This window comes from Martes martes (assembly GCF_963455335.1).
Source record: "Martes martes genome assembly, chromosome: 7".
In the NCBI taxonomy this organism is placed as follows: domain Eukaryota; kingdom Metazoa; phylum Chordata; class Mammalia; order Carnivora; family Mustelidae; genus Martes; species Martes martes.
The window spans coordinates 143,071,128-143,089,242 of record NC_137894.1 but is presented as its reverse complement, the minus strand read 5'-3'; the positions used below and the strand labels follow the sequence as shown (position 1 = coordinate 143,089,242).

Here is an 18,115-nt window from a genome sequence, read left to right as displayed (position 1 = left end):
CGGGACGAGGGCCCGAGAGCACCTCACACACAAGACAGACCCCGGCACATGGCAAGTGCTTCAGAGGAGGAAAAAAACGTTGAAAGAGATTCGAGAGGCGGAGGGAGGTGTGGGAGGGCCCGCGCGGTTGCGGAGGCCCCCGGAGGCGCCTGCGAGAAGCAAGACGGGGCCGGGGCCGGCAGGAGGCAGGGAGTCGCGGGAAGACGCTGGACCGGGGCGGGCGGGTGCTCCAGGTAGAGGGCTGGGAGCAGAAGCCCCAAGGCCGAAGTGAGCTCAGGGTCCTCCAGACACAGGAAAAACGCCGGCGCGGCCCGAGTGCGGCGGGAGACAGGCAGATGCCAGACGGAGGAAGGCCGGCCGAGCCGTGGCAGTCCGCGTTCCCGTCTAATGACAACTGTCCGCAGAAAGCTGCGCGCCGACCCGAAGAAGCTGAGCAACGAATGTTTACTCAGCAACGCGTCCGCTCAACAGACGGTAACCGCGCACAACCGCGCGGCAGGTGCTCTCCGAGCCGCTGGAGCCGCTGGACGAGCCGCCAGGGCCCGGCCGACAGGGCATGGCGGTTCGTGCAGTCCGGGGTGGCCAAAGCATGAGCAGGGAAGGCTCCTCTTATTCCGGAAACATTTTACAGCGCAGTTGCCAGGATGCTGTGATCTTCACCAGCTCGCTCGCTCGCTCACACGCGCACACACGCACCCCTCTCGGGGAAGTCGGCCGTGGTCAGAGGAGGAAGGCGTGACTCGGGGCAGGCGTGGTCAGGGGCCGCTCTCACCTGCAGCGCGTCCCAGTCGATAACTGCGGGTCACCAAGGCAGGTCGTTCATGCAAACAAGTGTCTGGGCTCCTACCCTATGTCAGGCCCGGCGCTAGGAAGTGGGGACTTGGTTCCCTCAGGAAGCTCTTACGTGGGGAAAAGAGCATAAAGCAGTTCCACACAAGTACTAAGAGACGCACGCAGGGGTACTAAGCAAACTCGTTACTTAGAGAAGGGAGGGTCACCCGCCTGGTTTTCCTCTGAGCCTTCCAGCGGTCCCTTCTCACCCTCCTTTGTTCGTTCCATCTCGTCAGTCTCTGAATGTTCAAGGGCTCCCGGCCTGGGTCCTTGGACCTCTCCTCCCTCAGCACTCACCCACTAGGATCCACCACCCGTAGCCTGGGTGAGCTCACTGGTCCCAAAGCCTTAAACCCCCAAACACCGGGCTCCAGCCAGGTTTCTCTCCTCACCGCCAGACTGCCTACACTCACTGTCACCTACTAGTAACGTCAAGTCCAAGCGTTCAGATCAAACTCCTACTGCTTCCCCGTACAGCAGCTCCTCCTGCAGCCCTGCCTCTCTCAGAAGACGGCAGCATGTCCCAGGGCTCAGCCAGAGACCTTGGTGTCATCCGTGACCGCGTCCCCACTCCTGTTCCGTGTCTGATCCAGACACAAAGCCCTCGCCTCCACGTGAGGACTACACGCAGACCACAGGACTGCTTACCGCCGCCTCTGTCCCAGTTCTCGTCTAACGCATGGGTGGTTCAGTGGTAGAATTCTCGCCTGCCAGTTCTCTTCTAACCTGCCACGCGCTCTCTGCTTGTTTGATGTGTTAGCGAGCGTCTCCGAAGAAACAAAACCAACCGGACGTGCGTGTACACAGACAGATTCGTTTGAAAGAATCAGCTGAGCCAGCAGCCTGGAACCCCAGGAAGGGCGGCAGTCGGAGTCTAAAGAGACTCGGCAAAGTTCCTTCTTGCTTCAGGAGGTCTTCGCTCTAGCCAGGCCTTCAACTGATTTGATGAGGCCCACCCACAATCTGGAAGGTAATCTGCTTTACTAAAAATCCATCAACTTAAAAATTAATTTCATCCAAAAAGCACCTTCGCAGAAACATCCAGAATCACGTTGGCCCAAATACAGGCATGATGGATCAGCCAAGCTGACACATAAAGGCGATGTCACAGATACCAAGAGACTCTTCCCTGATGTCCCTGTTTCTGCCCTAGGCCTGCTCCAGTCCATTCCACACAGCAGAGATCATTAGAGCCCTAAGGCGTGTCACAGCTCTGCTCAAAACCCCAGGGTGCCTCCAGCGGTTCTCAGTAGCCTCAGATGAAGCAGCGAAGTCCTCCCCGATTTCAGGGACAGTTCCAGACCCAGCTCCGTTCCCTCGCTGAGCCCCTCATTCTGTCTCACACAGCCACGCCACTGCAGCTGCACACAGATACTGAACGCTCTAATTAATGGCAAAGTGACCTACCAACTTAAATCTGCTAAACAGATAATAAGATCTTTAAAAAACCACGGCCTCTGTGAGTGAACAGGACATAGGAACCCCTGAGAATAACACATCGTTAACATCTGTGCGAAGCCTACGCTCTGAGAAGCAACACGGCAAAAAGGGAAAAGTAAGACGCTCGAGTCAGACACATCCATCCTTACAACACAGTAACCCAGCGGGTGGGGTGACTTTCTCAACGAGTTATCTGACCCTCAGCTGTACTGCGACCTCCCTTGTCAGAAAGACCAAGACTATTGTGTGCCCGTGCCCCTGACACAAAGCTCAACGCAGCAGGCACTAAACCCACGTACCACGAAGGAAACATTGAGTTCCGTAAAAAGGAGCCACCAGATACACTGATTTGAAACGGTGAGTTTCTGCGGGAAAGTTTTCTCTGGGACAAAGTACATTTTAAGGTGCTAAAGGGCCTGATATGTTCTATTTCTCTCCTTTTAATGCTGGTGGTCACCCCTCACGTGACCTGTAAAGCCGATTTAACAACGCTCGTGTGGACTGAACCCCAAAGACGGAACACAAGCTACTCTTGCACTGTCCTCTCAGACCCGGCTTCACTATGGGACAGCCTAGGCTCGTAAAGCCTGTCTTCCTCTACGCCAAGTGTTTTCTCACCAATGTCAAAACCTCACTCAAACTCTCCTTTCTGGAAAGACATCAGTCAACCAGCCAGTCACTGTGGTTGAGGCTGGTTTTCAGGTCAGCTCCCCCAAAATCAATCCCAGCTCTACCACTGTATTTGTTTTCCGGGGCTGCCCTAACAAAGTATCACAACCTCGGCAATCCGGCAGTTCAGAACAACACACACTCATCACCTCACAGTTTCTGTAAATCACAACTTCAGGGGGACTCAACTAGGTTCTCTGCTTGGTCCTCTGAGGCCAAAATCAAGATGTTGGCTGGGTGGCTCAGCCAGTTAAGCCTCTGTCTCTTGATTTCGGCTTGGGTCATGATCTCAGGGTCCTGAGACTAAGCCCCACATCCGGCTCCACACTGATCATGGAGCCTACTTAAGATTCCCTCTCCCTATGTCCCCCACCCCTATCCCTGCACCCTCTCCCTCTCTCCGTCTCTCTAAAAAAAAATAAAATAAAATGTTGGGAAGGCTGCGTTCACTACAAGAGTCTCATTCAGCTTGTTGGTCAAATTCAATCCCCTTAAGTGGTAAGACGGAGGTCCCCATTTCCCTAGTGGCTGTCAGCTGGGACTTTGTCTGGGCTCCCAGCTGCCACATCCTCCTGCTGTTTCCTTTGTGGCCCAGCCCAGCAGCAACTGATCAAGCCCGGCTCATGCATCAAATCTCGCTTATACAGCTCATGTGATTAGACAATCCAGGTACTCTCCCTCTATTTTAGGACCTATAACCTTAGTTACATCCGCAAAATCCCTTTTGCCGTCTAATATAAGGCAGTCACAGGTTCCAGTGTTATCTTTGTTGGGGGGGTGAACATTCTACCTACCGTAACTGTTCATCACAAGAAGTTAAGAAAGGCACTTTACCACCCAAGTCTGTTCCTTTCAGATTTCTATAAAATCAAGATAATGCCATCCATCTCAAGGGGTTATTTCAAGGATTCAGTAATATAACTATACTTGAATGGCTTCTACATGGAAGCACTCTGGCATTAGGCATGTGGTAGGGGCCCAGGACGGGACTTGCAGGAGAAGTACTCCTCAGACTCAGAGCACCATACAGACAAGAGAACCTCAACGTTATCGGTCCATCTCTAGTTATTTGCCTGTTTTTAGTTACCTACAGAAGTTGAAATGTTTATGGTAATTTTACAAAATAATTTTTCATGTTGAGTATAACAATATTTTAGATGGGGCTTTTATTTTGTCCGTTTTCATTCCATTACTCTGAAATTTCATTTTTATTGATATTTCAAACTCTCAGCCCATGAAAAATTAGAAATTTGAAAAACTGATCCTTAGTGGTGAGAAGAACATTTAAATCTGTAGTTTCCGTTTCTAAGAAGGTCGATAATTTACTTCCACTACCCCAGTGGGTTATTTGAAAGCAATACTGCTCTGCCTGTTACCAGCAAGGGAGAGTGAAACAGAGGAGACAGCCTGTAGGGTCCCTCGCCAGAGTAATCCAAGCAAAGTGTGCAAAACCAGAAACAAAACAGCCACTCTCAACCTTCACAAGGGTCTCCTTGACCCTCCCTGTATCCAAGGAAAAAATTCACCAAAGATTCCAAGTTGCCCTTGACTGTACACGGGCCGCAAGGTTGTCTACAGATGCTTGAAACAAACCTATGAAAACTCGATGACGCCAAAAAACAAGAGCAACTCTGTTGAAAAGTAAAGAACGAGAGCGTCTCCGCTGTAAACGGTGTGAACTCGGGGGGAGGGGAGCCCCAAGCGGCGACGCGGAGGCTCCGACACGGAGGGACCGGGCCTGCTTCAAGCGGGCGCGGCTGTTTGCACACCCCGGAGCCGGGTCTTCTGGACACGGAAGGCCTCCCCTTGGCTGTTTCCACCGAAAGCGCGCGAACAGATGAACCGACCGCCGCTGCTTGGGTCGAAAACACAGGGAGGCGGGGCGCTAAGGCCCAGCTGCGCGACAGTCCCCCGAACTTCTGACCCACGGGAACGTCTACCACGGCGTCACGCATAACCGCCAAGACGCGGGAGCCCCGCGACACGCTCCCGCAGCTGAACGCAGAGCCCGCGGGACACCCCCGCGCAGCGTGGACCACCAGGCCACGGAAACCACGGGGGCAGCTCAAGTCCACGCCACGAGACCCCGGAAACGCAGCGCGGGGGCAGGACCGGCGGCGGCCGGGGCGGGGCCAGGGCTCGGCGGGGACCCGCGCGCACCCGTGCCCGAGCAGTCCAGGAGCGAGCCCCCGGCGCGCGCCGGGCCGTCCGAACACCGGCCGACCGCGCGGGGAACTGTGGGCCGGGCGAGGCGGGAGCACCGCGCGCGAGGCTTCGCCTGACTCCCCCGGAACCCCGCCGGCTCTCACGGCCGAGGCCCGTCCCCGGACCCCGAGACACGGGACCGGCGTCTGGGGCGGCTCGGCCTCCCGGAGGCGCGACTTCCCCGGGCCGGGGTCCGCCGGCTCGCTCTGCGGCAGCCGTGGGGGGAGGCGGGGCAGGGACGGGGTCGCGCGGCGTCGCCGGAGGCCGCGCACCCACGGCCGCCTCCTACCTCCGGGACGCCACGGGCTGCGGCTGCGGCTGCGGCTGGGGCTGGGCCGCGGCGCCCACGGCGGGGCCCGCGTCCCCGCGCTGCGCCTCGTCCCTGGTGGCCTCGGCCGGAAAGGCGGGCGGCGAGCCCAGCAGCTCCACGTCCGCCACGGCCTTGCCGATGGTGAACCAGTCGTTGATCTGGTCGACGGTGAGCTTGCGCAGCATGCCGCCCGCCGCGTCGACGCCGCCTCAACTGCCCCGCGGAGCGGCGGGAGCAGACGTCGGCGGGAGCGCGACGGCGCAGCGTGGAAACGGCGGGAGCGCGGCCCCGCCCCGCCCGGGCCCTCCAATCCGAACGCGCCGGCGCCCACGTGGCCGGGGACCTCGTGCGGCCAGCCCCGCCCCGCCCGGGCCCTCCAATCAGAACGCGCCTGCGCCCACGTGGCCGGGGACCTCGCGCTGCCAGCCCCGCCCCGCCCGGGCCCTCCAATCAGAACGCGCTGGCGCCCACGCGCCGCCAGTCTCATGCCTCCGGCCCCGCCCCGCCCGAGCCCTCCAATCAGAACGCGCCTGCGCCCACGTGGCCGGGGACCTCGCGCTGCCAGCCCCGCCCCGCCCGAGCCCTCCAGTCAGAACGCGCCTGCGCCCACGCGGCCGGGGACCTCGCGCTGCCAGTCCCGCCCCGCTCGGGCCCTCCAGTCAGAACGCGCCGGCGCCCACGCGCCGCCAGTCTCATGCCTCCGGCCCCGCCCCGCCCGAGCCCTCCGGTCAGAACGCGCCTGCGCCCACGCGGCCGGGGACCTCGCGCTGCCAGTCCCGCCCCGCTCGGGCCCTCCAGTCAGAACGCGCCGGCGCCCACGCGCCGCCAGTCTCATGCCTCCGGCCCCGCCCCGCCCCGCCCGAGCCCTCCAGTCAGAACGCGCCTGCGCCCACGTGGCCGGGGACCTCGCGCTGCCAGCCCCGCCCCTCCCGGGCCCTCCGGTCAGAACGCGCCTGCGCCCACGCGGCCGGGGACCTCGCGCTGCCAGCCCCGCCCCTCCCGGGCCCTCCGGTCAGAACGCGCCTGCGCCCACGCGGCCGGGGACCTCGCGCTGCCAGTCCCGCCCCGCTCGGGCCCTCCAGTCAGAACGCGCCGGCGCCCACGCGCCGCCAGTCTCATGCCTCCGGCCCCGCCCCGCCCCGCCCGAGCCCTCCAGTCAGAACGCGCCTGCGCCCACGTGGCCGGGGACCTCGCGCTGCCAGCCCCGCCCCTCCCGGGCCCTCCGGTCAGAACGCGCCTGCGCCCACGCGGCCGGGGACCTCGCGCTGCCAGTCCCGCCCCGCTCGGGCCCTCCAGTCAGAACGCGCCGGCGCCCACGCGCCGCCAGTCTCATGCCTCCGGCCCCGCCCCGCCCCGCCCGAGCCCTCCAGTCAGAACGCGCCTGCGCCCACGTGGCCGGGGACCTCGCGCTGCCAGCCCCGCCCCTCCCGGGCCCTCCGGTCAGAACGCGCCTGCGCCCACGCGGCCGGGGACCTCGCGCTGCCAGCCCCGCCCCTCCCGGGCCCTCCGGTCAGAACGCGCCTGCGCCCACGCGGCCGGGGACCTCGCGCTGCCAGTCCCGCCCCGCTCGGGCCCTCCAGTCAGAACGCGCCGGCGCCCACGCGCCGCCAGTCTCATGCCTCCGGCCCCGCCCCGCCCCGCCCGAGCCCTCCAGTCAGAACGCGCCTGCGCCCACGTGGCCGGGGACCTCGCGCTGCCAGCCCCGCCCCTCCCGGGCCCTCCGGTCAGAACGCGCCTGCGCCCACGCGGCCGGGGACCTCGCGCTGCCAGCCCCGCCCCTCCCGGGCCCTCCGGTCAGAACGCGCCTGCGCCCACGCGGCCGGGGACCTCGCGCTGCCAGTCCCGCCCCGCTCGGGCCCTCCAGTCAGAACGCGCCGGCGCCCACGCGCCGCCAGTCTCATGCCTCCGGCCCCGCCCCGCCCCGCCCGAGCCCTCCAGTCAGAACGCGCCTGCGCCCACGTGGCCGGGGACCTCGCGCTGCCAGCCCCGCCCCTCCCGGGCCCTCCGGTCAGAACGCGCCTGCGCCCACGCGGCCGGGGACCTCGCGCTGCCAGTCCCGCCCCGCTCGGGCCCTCCAGTCAGAACGCGCCGGCGCCCACGCGCCGCCAGTCTCATGCCTCCGGCCCCGCCCCGCCCCGCCCGAGCCCTCCAGTCAGAACGCGCCTGCGCCCACGTGGCCGGGGACCTCGCGCTGCCAGCCCCGCCCCTCCCGGGCCCTCCGGTCAGAACGCGCCTGCGCCCACGCGGCCGGGGACCTCGCGCTGCCAGCCCCGCCCCTCCCGGGCCCTCCGGTCAGAACGCGCCTGCGCCCACGCGGCCGGGGACCTCGCGCTGCCAGTCCCGCCCCGCTCGGGCCCTCCAGTCAGAACGCGCCGGCGCCCACGCGCCGCCAGTCTCATGCCTCCGGCCCCGCCCCGCCCCGCCCGAGCCCTCCAGTCAGAACGCGCCTGCGCCCACGTGGCCGGGGACCTCGCGCTGCCAGCCCCGCCCCTCCCGGGCCCTCCGGTCAGAACGCGCCTGCGCCCACGCGGCCGGGGACCTCGCGCTGCCAGCCCCGCCCCTCCCGGGCCCTCCGGTCAGAACGCGCCTGCGCCCACGCGGCCGGGGACCTCGCGCTGCCAGCCCCGCCCCTCCGCGCGTGGACCCGCCTGCGCCCCGCTGCCGTCCCCGACTCAGCCCGCCCGACACTCCGGGGGCCCCGGGCAGCGGCCCCCAGGGGCTGCAAGAGCTAAGTCCGGACTCGCTGTCCACCTGTCCCTGTAGGATGAGTCCGCGGCGTCGCGCTGCAGGCCCGCGAGGGCCAGGCTTCGAGCTGCTGTGAGCCAGGCCCGGCGCAGAGCTGCCGGGGCGCCTGCTGCGGCGCCCCAGGGCGGGAGACGGAGGCGCGGCCGGGAAGGGGTCTGGGGGCGCCCTGTCGACGTGTCAGCCGGCTGCTGCCCCGGGTCACCGTGCGCCTGTCCTGGGGGCGGGAGCAAGAAGGTCAGAGAAGCCTTGTGGCGGAAAAGGACACGTAAGTGGACGGTGCGCGGTGACCAGGAGCGAGGCAGCCGAGGGGCGACTGGTGGGAACGACCCCGGCGGAGGGTGCGCCCCGGACGGCGGCGGGACTGAGCGCCTGCAGTTCCGTGGGGCCGCGGCGTGAGGAAACGGGATTCTCCCCCCGAAATCCGCCGCGGACGGGCGCCGCCTCCACGCGGCTGCAGGGAAAGCGACGGCGAGGGGCGCGGACTGGGGTCGCGGCGAGCGGAAGCCGGTGAGACGCCGAGAGCCGCCGAGACGGCGCGGGCTGAGCTCCCGGAGACCGACGGCGGAGGACGGGAGCGCGGGGGCGAGGCTGGGAGCTGCGCCCGGGTGGGGGGGGGGCCGCGGAGACGCGCGGGGGCAGGCGGACGGCCGCGAGGACGAGGGGAGGAGCCCGGCGCCTCGCGGACGCTGGGAAGACGCAGTGCGGCGCCGACCAACCTTGGGAAGTGTGGCTGCGGACCGGAAAACGCTCCGGAGTGGCCAGCCAGGGGCCCGCTTCAGGGCAGCGCGGGCAGAAGGCCGCCCGGGCCGGGGCGGGGGGTTGGCGTGGACCCCGCGCTTCGCAGAAAAACGAGCCCAGCCGGGTTCGGGGCCAGGCGCCCCAGGTCCCGAGCCCGGCCACACCTCCGCTGTCTATCCCGGGCTCTGGCCCTCCTGCTCTGGCTCGTCCGAGCACCGCAGCCTGCAGAAGTGTCCCTCACGCACACATCCCTTGGCGACGGGAAGCCCCCCGTTCTGCAATAAATGAAAAGGTGATCGTCGAGGCGCAGAGACCCTCGGTACGTCCTTCAGCGTGGACCGGACACTGCAACCTGACACTTGGTGGGGAGGCCAGCACGTGTTCTAAAGTCCCAGAACACACCGAAACCACTTCGCACAAGTGCGAAACGCGCCTTTGTGTCTCCGCACCGCGTGGTCCCTTGTCCGCGCCGGAGCACCTCTCCAGGTGGCAGCTGTTTCTTCCGAGAGTTCTCCTTGCCCGAGAAGACTCCCCAGGGGGCCTGTTCTTACGCGAGTAGAGTCGATGCACACTGTTACAGTAGTGTCAGGTGTGTGACACAGGGATTCCGCGGCCAGATGGGACGCCGTCCCCACCACACGTGCGGACCCTAGGACAGCATCATTGACTATATTCCCTGCACTGTGCCTTTTACTCCCATGACTTACTCATTCCCTCCCTAGAAGCCTGCACCTCCCACTCCCCTTCACTCATTTCACCCACTCTCCCTCCCTCGGGCAGCCGTCACCTTGTTCTCTGCGGTGGTAGGTCTATTTCTGCTCGTTGCTTTATTCATTTTCTTAGATTCCACATATAAATGAAATCATACGGTATTTTCCTTTTTCTGACTTATTTATTTTAGCATAATATCCTCTAGGTCTATCCACGTGGTTGCAAATGGCACAATTTCACCCCTTTTTATGGCTGAGGAATAGTGTGTGTGTGTGTGTGTGTACATGTGTTTTCCTTATCCATTTGTCTATCAGTGGACACCTGAGCTGTTTCCATTTCTTGATTATCACAAGTAATGCTGCAATGAACATAGGGGAACATTATCTTTTCAAATTAGTGTTTTTGTTCTTTGGGTCAATATTCAATATTGGAATTATTGGATCATATCCTATTTCTATTTTTACTTTCTTGAGGAACCCCCATACTGTTTTCCATGGTGGTTGCACCAATTTACATTCCCACCCACAGTGTTCAGGGGTTCCTTTTCCTCCCAAGTGTTTCTCTTGCCAACACTTATTTCTTGTCTTTTTTTATTTTAGTCGTTTTAACACGTGTAAGGTGACTGGAAGGCTCCTCCTATGTTCTTTGAACCTTTCAGGTTACTGTCGCCTTCAGTCCTCTTGAGTCTTGAGTTTTTAACTGCAGAACAAGAAGACTGACATGATGCTTCAGTTCCAAAATTTGTTCTCATTTCATTGCCGTTTTCCCCGAGGAGTAGCTAACATTCTGTGGCATCACAGAGAATAGCTTTGACCCCCTTCGGTTGAATGCTAGTTCTCAGTGCTTCATACTCAGCACAGCCCAACTTGCATTCCTGTCCAAAGTCGAAAGAGACAGTCTGACAGTTCTCAGTAGGCTTGTAGACGTTTAGACCCTAGCACAGCGGAAGCCATGAGCCTTGGTGAAGGTTTTGCATGTTGGCGTCCGCAGAACAGCTTGAGGCACAGACCCAAAGGGAAAACAAGCAACTCAGACAAGGACAAATGATGCTGGTGCCAGCAAGAAGCACTCTTGACAAAGTGGGAGAAGCTGTGTCCCAAGAACCTTCATGTCTTCTCTGACCTTTTCAGCTGCAAAATGTGGAATTCTGCACGCTGCATAAATCTGGGGTAGCCCTGTCTTCAAACATTGTTTCCTTTGAAGATGTATTTTTCATAGGGTGTTTTGGCTTTGCATTCTGTTGATCTCAAGCAGAGTTTGAAGTCCAAAAACTTTGTTATCTTAAAATAGATTATGACGATACTCCTAAGTTGTTCCTAAAATGCTTGTCGTCATCAGCAGTTTCCGACCATATTATAAGTCTCAAACATTCTTTCCCAAGACAGTGGTTCAGAAACCGGGTCTTTATCTCAGGATCCGTTACACTCTGAAGCCCCTAGAGAGCTTTTGTTCATGTCAGTTGCATCTACTTTATTAGGAATTACAACTGAGACACTTTGTTTACTTATCAATTCATTTTAAAATAACAATAATAAACCCATTTGGTGTTAAAGGGAATATTTCAATGAAAAGTCACTGTATGTGTGCAAAGAGTGACACTCTGACATTTTTGAAGATCTCTAAATGTCTGCCTTCATCGGGGATAGCTGGATTCCCGTATCTGTTTCTGTGTTCATTCTGTTGTGAAGTCACAAGTCGGCCTCTGGAGAACTCCACAGAACACTTGTGAGATAATTCTGGCAAAAAAGACAAATAACCAAATTTTACCATTGTTATGAAAATAGTTTGATCCCCAGGGTCCTTGGGAACCCCCAAACCTCACTTTGAGAACCACTGTCCTAAAATAGCAAGAATTTCAGGTGGTGAATACAGCTTCCATTTGATCCTAAGCTTTTGTCCCTTCGAAGCAGGACCCTACTTGTTCTTCCTTCCGGTGTCCTCGTGCTTCCATCTGAGCTCACTGTCCTTCCGCATGAGTAGTGAGTATTGGTTTTTTTTTTAACTGCACATCTACTGGGATCATTCCCTTAGTGTTTGGTTATCCAAAATGTCTTGACTTTGTCTTCCTTATTGAAGGTTAAATTCTGTATGCATAGAAGTCTAGATTGGCAATTAGGATTTTTCTCCTCGTTTTTGGTTTTCTGTGATTTTATGATGATGTTTCAAGGTGTTGGTCTATTTTCATTGATCTGCCTGCTGGGTTTCTGTAAGACTTTTTGAATCTTTGGTGTGTTTTTGCCCCATCACTTTTAAAAAAATTCTCAGCCAGGGGCGCCTGGGTGGCTCAGTGGGTTAAAGCCTCTGCCTTCAGCTCAGGTCATGATCCCAGAGTCCTGGGATCGAGCCCCGCATCAGGCTCAGCAGGGAGCCTGCTTCCTCCTCTCTGTCTCTGCCTGCCTCTCTGCCTGCTTGTGATCTCTACCTGTCAAATAAATAAAATCTTTTTTTAAAAAAAATTCTCAGCCAGCCATTATCTCCTCTAATATTTCTGCCCATCTCACTCTCCTTTCCTTCTGAGCCTCCAATTACACACCTGAGGGACTTTCCTGCTGTACCCTAGCTCTCTAATCTCATCTTTTAGATTAGATTAAACCTGCCCAATTTCTATTTGGCTCGTTTTCAGATCGCCTAAGCGGTTTTTGGATTTGGGGGGTTTTGTTTTTACAATTTCCAGGTTTCGGCTGAAGTTTTCCGTCTTACTTCCTCGCCCTTAGCAGTAAGCAAGGCTGTCTTCGAGGCCGGTGTCCGCCGAGCGCAGCGTCCGCCGATGAGCGCTCGCAGGCCCCGGAGCCCCGCCCCGCAGGAACCCGTGCACGGCCCACCGGTTAACCCACAGAAAGAGGGCGAGAAGCCCACAGAGGGGAGACGACTTCTCGGCCTTCGAGACAGCACGTAAAGACGGCCCCTTTCTCAGGTTGACCAACTCGCCCCCTTGTCCGGTTTCAGCACCGAGTGTCCCGCGCCCGGGGCACACCCGAGCGGTTCACCACCGTTCTCCGCCACGCGCGCGCACACGCGCTCGGGGCTCGCCGGCCTGCGGCACCGGGGCGGCCGCTGGGGGCGCTGTGGCGCGCAGACGCGGTCCGGGCGGCGCTCTGGCCGCCGAGCGCCGCCGCTCCTTCCGCCTTCCCGGCGGGCCCCGCGCGGCGCTTGCGCTGTCGGTGACCTTTCCAGGCGGTTGGTAGTGGGCGCCGCGGCGGCCTGAGCCGGGGGTCTTCGGCGAGGTGAGCGCGAGAGGGCGCGGCCGGCTGCTCCGAGCGGGGCGGCGGGGCCCGCGGGGCTCGGGGCGGCGGGCGGGAGTGCCGGTTGGCCCCCGCTGACCTTGGGGTCCTGCCGCGGCCCCCGGGCGGCGAAGGGAAGCGCCCCGCGGACGGGTGGGACGCGGGCAGCCGCGCCCTGTCCTTCGGGCAGAACCGCTGCCGCTCTCGGACGGGGAACGCGCCGCGGCCGTGCCAGGGTCGGCCGCCTGCCGAGGGCGCGGCGCGCTCCGGGATGGAGCCCCGACCCCGGCCGGGAGCGCCCGCCCCGCGCCCGGGACCGTCTCTCCTGGGTTCCGCGGGATTCGCCGCCGCGCACTGCCCTGAGGGGGCCCGTGCACCGCAGCAGGGGCGGGGACACGGGGCCGCGACGGGATCAGAGCCCGGGAATCCCGGTCCGGGCCTCCGCGGGTCGGACAGACCTGGTCTCCCGCGCGGGCAGGTGGGAGTCGGCTGTGCGTGCGCCCCAGACTCGGACGGAGCGGACGCCCTCCTGACCCGAAGGTGGGCCTTTGCGAGAACGCGTGCTCCGGGGCCGCCGCACGGCTGGCGAGCTGGACGGAGAAGGGCCTCCCTTAAGTAGTGGGAACAGGTCGCGAGTCCGGTAAAGCGTCAGCGCCTCGGGCAAGAGGAAAGTCGGGCCGGGCTGGCTAAGTGCTGGTGGCGCGGGCGGCGGCCGTCCGAGATGGTTCCGGAGAGGAGAGGGGCCGCGGCTCTGGCCCTGAGCAGAAGCGGTAGCTGACGTTTCTGCAGCGCCTTCCTCCGTCCTCCGCGCTCTCCGCGCGCTTCTCTGTTTCTCATCCAGACTTTCGTCTGGCCGGCGCGAGGGCGTCTTCTCGCGTTCTCCCTCTTAGAACCGGGAGCCCGGTCCGGTGCCCTCAGCTGCGTACTGTAGCTCTGCCTTCTGCTCCTGCCGTGGCTGCTGGCCAGCGGAGCCGCCCGCGGCCTCCCCACGCGCCAGCGAGAGCCCTGTGGGGCAGGTGGACACGCCCCTGCATCGCGGAGGGTCAGCCTTCGGGAAGGACAACTCCAGGGACGTGGCCAGGGTTGGGATGGGAACCCAGGAGCCCGGCCCCGCTGGGACCTGGGAGCGCCTTCTTGCGCAGTCACTGCCAGGCTCAGAGGAGGGCCATGTCCTCAGTCCCCCCGAACCCCGCCTCCCACCTGCGGCTTTTTGAGGCCCACCGCAGGTCCTGCTTGGGCCTCCTCAGGCACCTGCTAGGAGCAGAATTGTTAGTTTCTGGGATCCCCGTGCTGTGACAGAGCATCGCAGTCTGAGGACAGGAAGCGTGAGGGGAGTTCCAGGAGGACGACACCGCCGCATCCTTCAAGGTCACGCTTGGGGTGGAGGCGGGCTGGCTCGTCTTTAGGACGGTGCCTCAGCCCAGGTGCCTCAGCCCAAGTGCGTCCTCTTCTCAGAAGAGCTGGCAACCCGTCCTTGGAGCCGATCCTCCCTAGTAATGAGGACTGGGGGGCAGGGCGATTCATAGGTCTGGGTGTGTGGTGTCCGGCAACTCTCGCAGGTAGCCGCTTTGTAGGGGCCGGGCAGCGGTGCAGGAGCTGGGTGTGTAAGCACCTCGTGAGTGCCATTTGGTTCGCGTGACATTCTGAGAGTAAGGCCGAGTTCTTCACCATGGCCTGCAAGGGGCCAGATGACCCAGTTCCCCTCCTTCCCGGGGTCCGCCGGTGGTGTTTTACGGGACCGCGCTCCGCATCAGGCACCACACACCGCAAGTACGAGATGCAGAGGACCTCTTCGTGAGCGCCCTTCGGGGGTGCTCGGTGTTTGCATCCCTGTTTTCCAGAGAAGGAAACTGAGGCAGCTGAAGTGAGCGGGATTTGAATCTGGGCAGCCGCTGTGGCTTCCCCACCCCCGCTCCAGCGCTCCAAGTCTGGCCGGACCTGAGGTCTTCGCACACACGCAGCCTCTGCCAAGGCCACTCTTCTCCCAAGTTTTCTGGCTCCTTAGGAGTCGGTCTCTCAGCCCCCGAACAGTGCCTGCCACCTAGCGCGAGCTCCGTTCCCGGGTGCAGAGTTCCCGGGTGCTGAGTGGGTAATGATCACGCCGGAGAGGAGTGAGGAGAAGTAGGATTCCCTGTAACCCGATTAGTGGCGAAAAGGAACGTAGATGAGGCTCTGGCCAGGGTGGGGGCGTGACCAACTGAAGCCCAAGGAGTGTTTTCAAGGAGAATGCAAAGTACCTGGGTCTAGTTATTGCTGACAGTGACTTGAAGGACTGTTGTTCGACAGGCCACTTGAGACGTCACAAAGCTACAAGGAACACGAGGGCGTCAGATTTTAAGTTCTGTAGTAAATTGTAATCAAAAGCCTTACGTCGAGACCTGCTCACAAAAGTGAACTTCAGCGTTTGATGGCTTTTCCCAGTCAAATCCAGTAATTAGGTAACTGTTGTTACTCATTAAATAAGTGGTGATGTAACAGCAGCTCGGAGGAAGTGACCTCGGCACCCTGGGCTGTCTGCATCCAGCGGCAGATCGCGAGGCTGAGTGTGGGTCTCACTAGGCCCGTGTTCTTTCCCGGCTCTGAATGCCAGCAGTGCTTCACATGGTGATGCGAACGGACTAGGGATTCGATGTAAAAGTTTAAAAAAGAGTGCGGTGTAATTCGGGGCATAGTGTCAGTGCAGAACAGCTGTGAGGGAGAGGAACCTCGGGACCCTGGGAGATGGTATGGGCTGGGCGCTCGGGGGCTTGAGGGCGAAGGTGGCGGAGCATCAGGACGGCCGAAGTTGGCAGCCTTGGGGCAGGGGGGCCTGACGAGCAGCTGAGCGGGGCCCCATGTCAGGTAGGAATGGCTGGCAGAGAATGGCCGGTGTGGGACAGTTGTAGGAAACGGTCAAATTTAAGAGTATATGGGAACCTCTTACCAGTTAGCTTTAAGACGGTGGTCACGGTGGGCCCCCTGGGGGGCTCAGTTAATCTGCCTTCAGCTCGGGTCATGACCCCAAGGTCCTGGGATGGAGCCCCACATTGGGCTCCCTGCTTGGTGGGGAGTCTGTTCCCCCTCTGCCCATCTCCCACTGCTCGTGCTCCCTCTCTTATTTATTTTAAAATCTTTTTTTAAAAAAAGTCATGGTAATATTTATCACTGTGTTCCTTTTCAGATGCTTCAAAGCTTTATTAAAAATGTTTGGATCCCCATGAAGCCCTACTATACCCAGGTTTACCAGGAGATTTGGGTAGGAATGGGGTTGATGAGTGTCATCGTTTATAAGATCAGGAGTGCTGGTAAGTTCTTCATGTCAATTCGTTAGCAGTCAGGACAAAAATCATTTTCAAAAGGAATCACAGTTCCTCTTGTGAAGGAACAATGGTTCTTACCCAGAAATGAGCGTCAGAACCCTTTGTTAGGTTGTGGGGAGTACATGTCAGCTCTTGGAGACATTTGGGGACAACTAGGAAAATTCGAACAAGGCCTTGATAACAGGGACCCTGAGTTTCCTAGGTGTGACCGTGGTGTTTCAAATGTGTAGGACGTGTCCCCTCATTGGGAGAATTGGGGGCGGGGGTCGTTAGGGATGGAGTATCCTGGCGCGTGGTGTGTTACTGTACCTTTCCCACTGTGTGACTGTTTAACTGTTTGCATAATAGAAATGGGGGCAGGGTGACCATTGGTTCTCAGTGGAACAGACACGAGGCCAATCATGGATTAATAAGCAATTGGTTTAGAAGAGGAGGGAAGGGAGGAAAATTGCAACTGCAGGACTGGAGCCTGGGCAAGGAGCGGAGAGCCCTGCGCATTCTGAAGGGCTGCTCGGCTCTTCATGGAAAACTCCGGTGGAGGCAGTACCGCTTCCTGGCTGGGAGGCACCATGAGAAACTCCCGCTTCTGAAACTTCATAACCACTTTACCTAAGCTGTGAGCTTCTCAGCCCAGTGTCTATTTCAGGAATGGATTGACCAAACCCATTTTTGTAAAGCGTTGATTGATACAACCAATGTTTCCTTCTTTTCATTTCAGATAAAAGAAGTAAAGCCTTGAAAGGTAAGATTTTTGCTTCTTCAAATGGATGGGGAGCGAAAAACATCGTCATACCTTTTCAGGACAAGGTGTGTCGCTGCTCGCAAGTGTGTGAGGAGCAGTGGGGGTCCTTGAGAACGTGGAGTTTGCGGTCCCTGCTGGAAAAGAGAATTCTGCAGTTCTTACAGTCTGAGTGTTAAAGACCTTTGCTCACCCCCTTGGGCCAAGTAAAACTTGTGGGGGCACTAGAAAGAGGGGGTCGCTGCTACCACCAGGAGGGTAGCACAGGCTCGCTGTGCAGGAAGCCATCCCGTGGTGGTGGACGTGTCTTCACTCTTTTTCCCAAATGACAGTGAAACTGTAGTCATTGGGTCCTCCCAGAGCCAGGGCTGGCTGGTGACCCCTCTGGCCTCATGCTGGCAGGCGACCCCCCCGGATTTGTGAGGGGGTCCACGAGACCCTCACACCTGCCGGACGCTACGGGGAGAAATGACCCTCCACGCATCTTCATCGTAGTGAAAATTGTGGTTTGCAGTTTTTGACTTGTCAGTACTCACGTAATAAACTATCACCCACGTTTCCCTTTCTTGCTCAACGGTAGCCGTGTCATGCATTTCTTTCCACAGCGTCAAGTCCCGCACCTGCCCACGGCCATCACTGACCGGCTGTACTTGGAGTGCGCGTGGCACGGAGCGTCCGTCTGGTGTGCATCTCAGCATGCTGTTAGTGGGGAACGTGGAGCGCTGTGCACACTTACAGACATGTTGTGTCAGTGTGGTGTGAATAAATGTCACTGAGGTGCACCATCACCTGTGCCTGTGTCCCTCTGTCAGCCCCCGTGCGCCCGCCGTGCCCGGAACAGTCCCTGTCACATAGCAGACAGCCCCCCGTGCGCCCACCGTGCCCAGAGCAGTCCCCGTCACGCGGCAGTCAGCCCCCCACTCACCCACCCCACCGTGCACCCGCCGTGCCCAGAGCAGTCCCCGTCACGCGGCAGACAATCCCAGCGAGCCATCCCATCCCCATTGCTGTAGGACTCGGGGCTTCGGTGTGGCTGTCACTGCTGAGGTCTGATGCACTCCAGCTGCACCAAGGTTCTGCCACTCACTCTTGTGACCTCGCTGAGCCTTGTGCTTCCGCGTGTGGACGGTGGCGGGGGCGGCACATCAGTTCTCACTACAGTCACTGGCGGGCGGTAGGGGAGGGACGGAAGAGCACTGGTGGATCC

The 18,115-nt window shown here is 60.1% G+C and overlaps 2 protein-coding genes across 2 annotated transcripts in view; one reads left to right on the top strand and one right to left on the bottom strand.

Annotated features, from left to right (window-relative positions):
• TDRD9 (tudor domain containing 9) overlaps positions 1–5,640 on the bottom strand; it is a gene marked incomplete at its 5' end in the record, with an annotated part of 113,254 nt that extends 107,614 nt beyond the window's left edge. The window contains 3 exons of the mRNA XM_080809772.1: positions 697–795; positions 4,865–5,351; positions 5,449–5,640. Coding sequence (XP_080665898.1) covers positions 697–795; positions 4,865–5,351; positions 5,449–5,640 — 778 coding nt within the window. The remainder of the gene's footprint in view (positions 1–696; positions 796–4,864; positions 5,352–5,448) is intronic.
• Positions 5,641–12,739: 7,099 nt separating this feature from the next.
• On the top strand, positions 12,740–17,696 carry ATP5MJ (ATP synthase membrane subunit j). Its single transcript, XM_080807510.1, has 4 exons — positions 12,740–12,873; positions 16,031–16,154; positions 16,888–16,911; positions 17,514–17,696. Exons 2-4 carry the CDS (start codon positions 16,031–16,033, stop codon positions 17,546–17,548), a joined length of 183 nt encoding a protein of 60 aa, XP_080663636.1. The 5' UTR covers positions 12,740–12,873; the 3' UTR covers positions 17,549–17,696.
• The last annotated feature ends 419 nt before the right edge of the window (positions 17,697–18,115 follow it).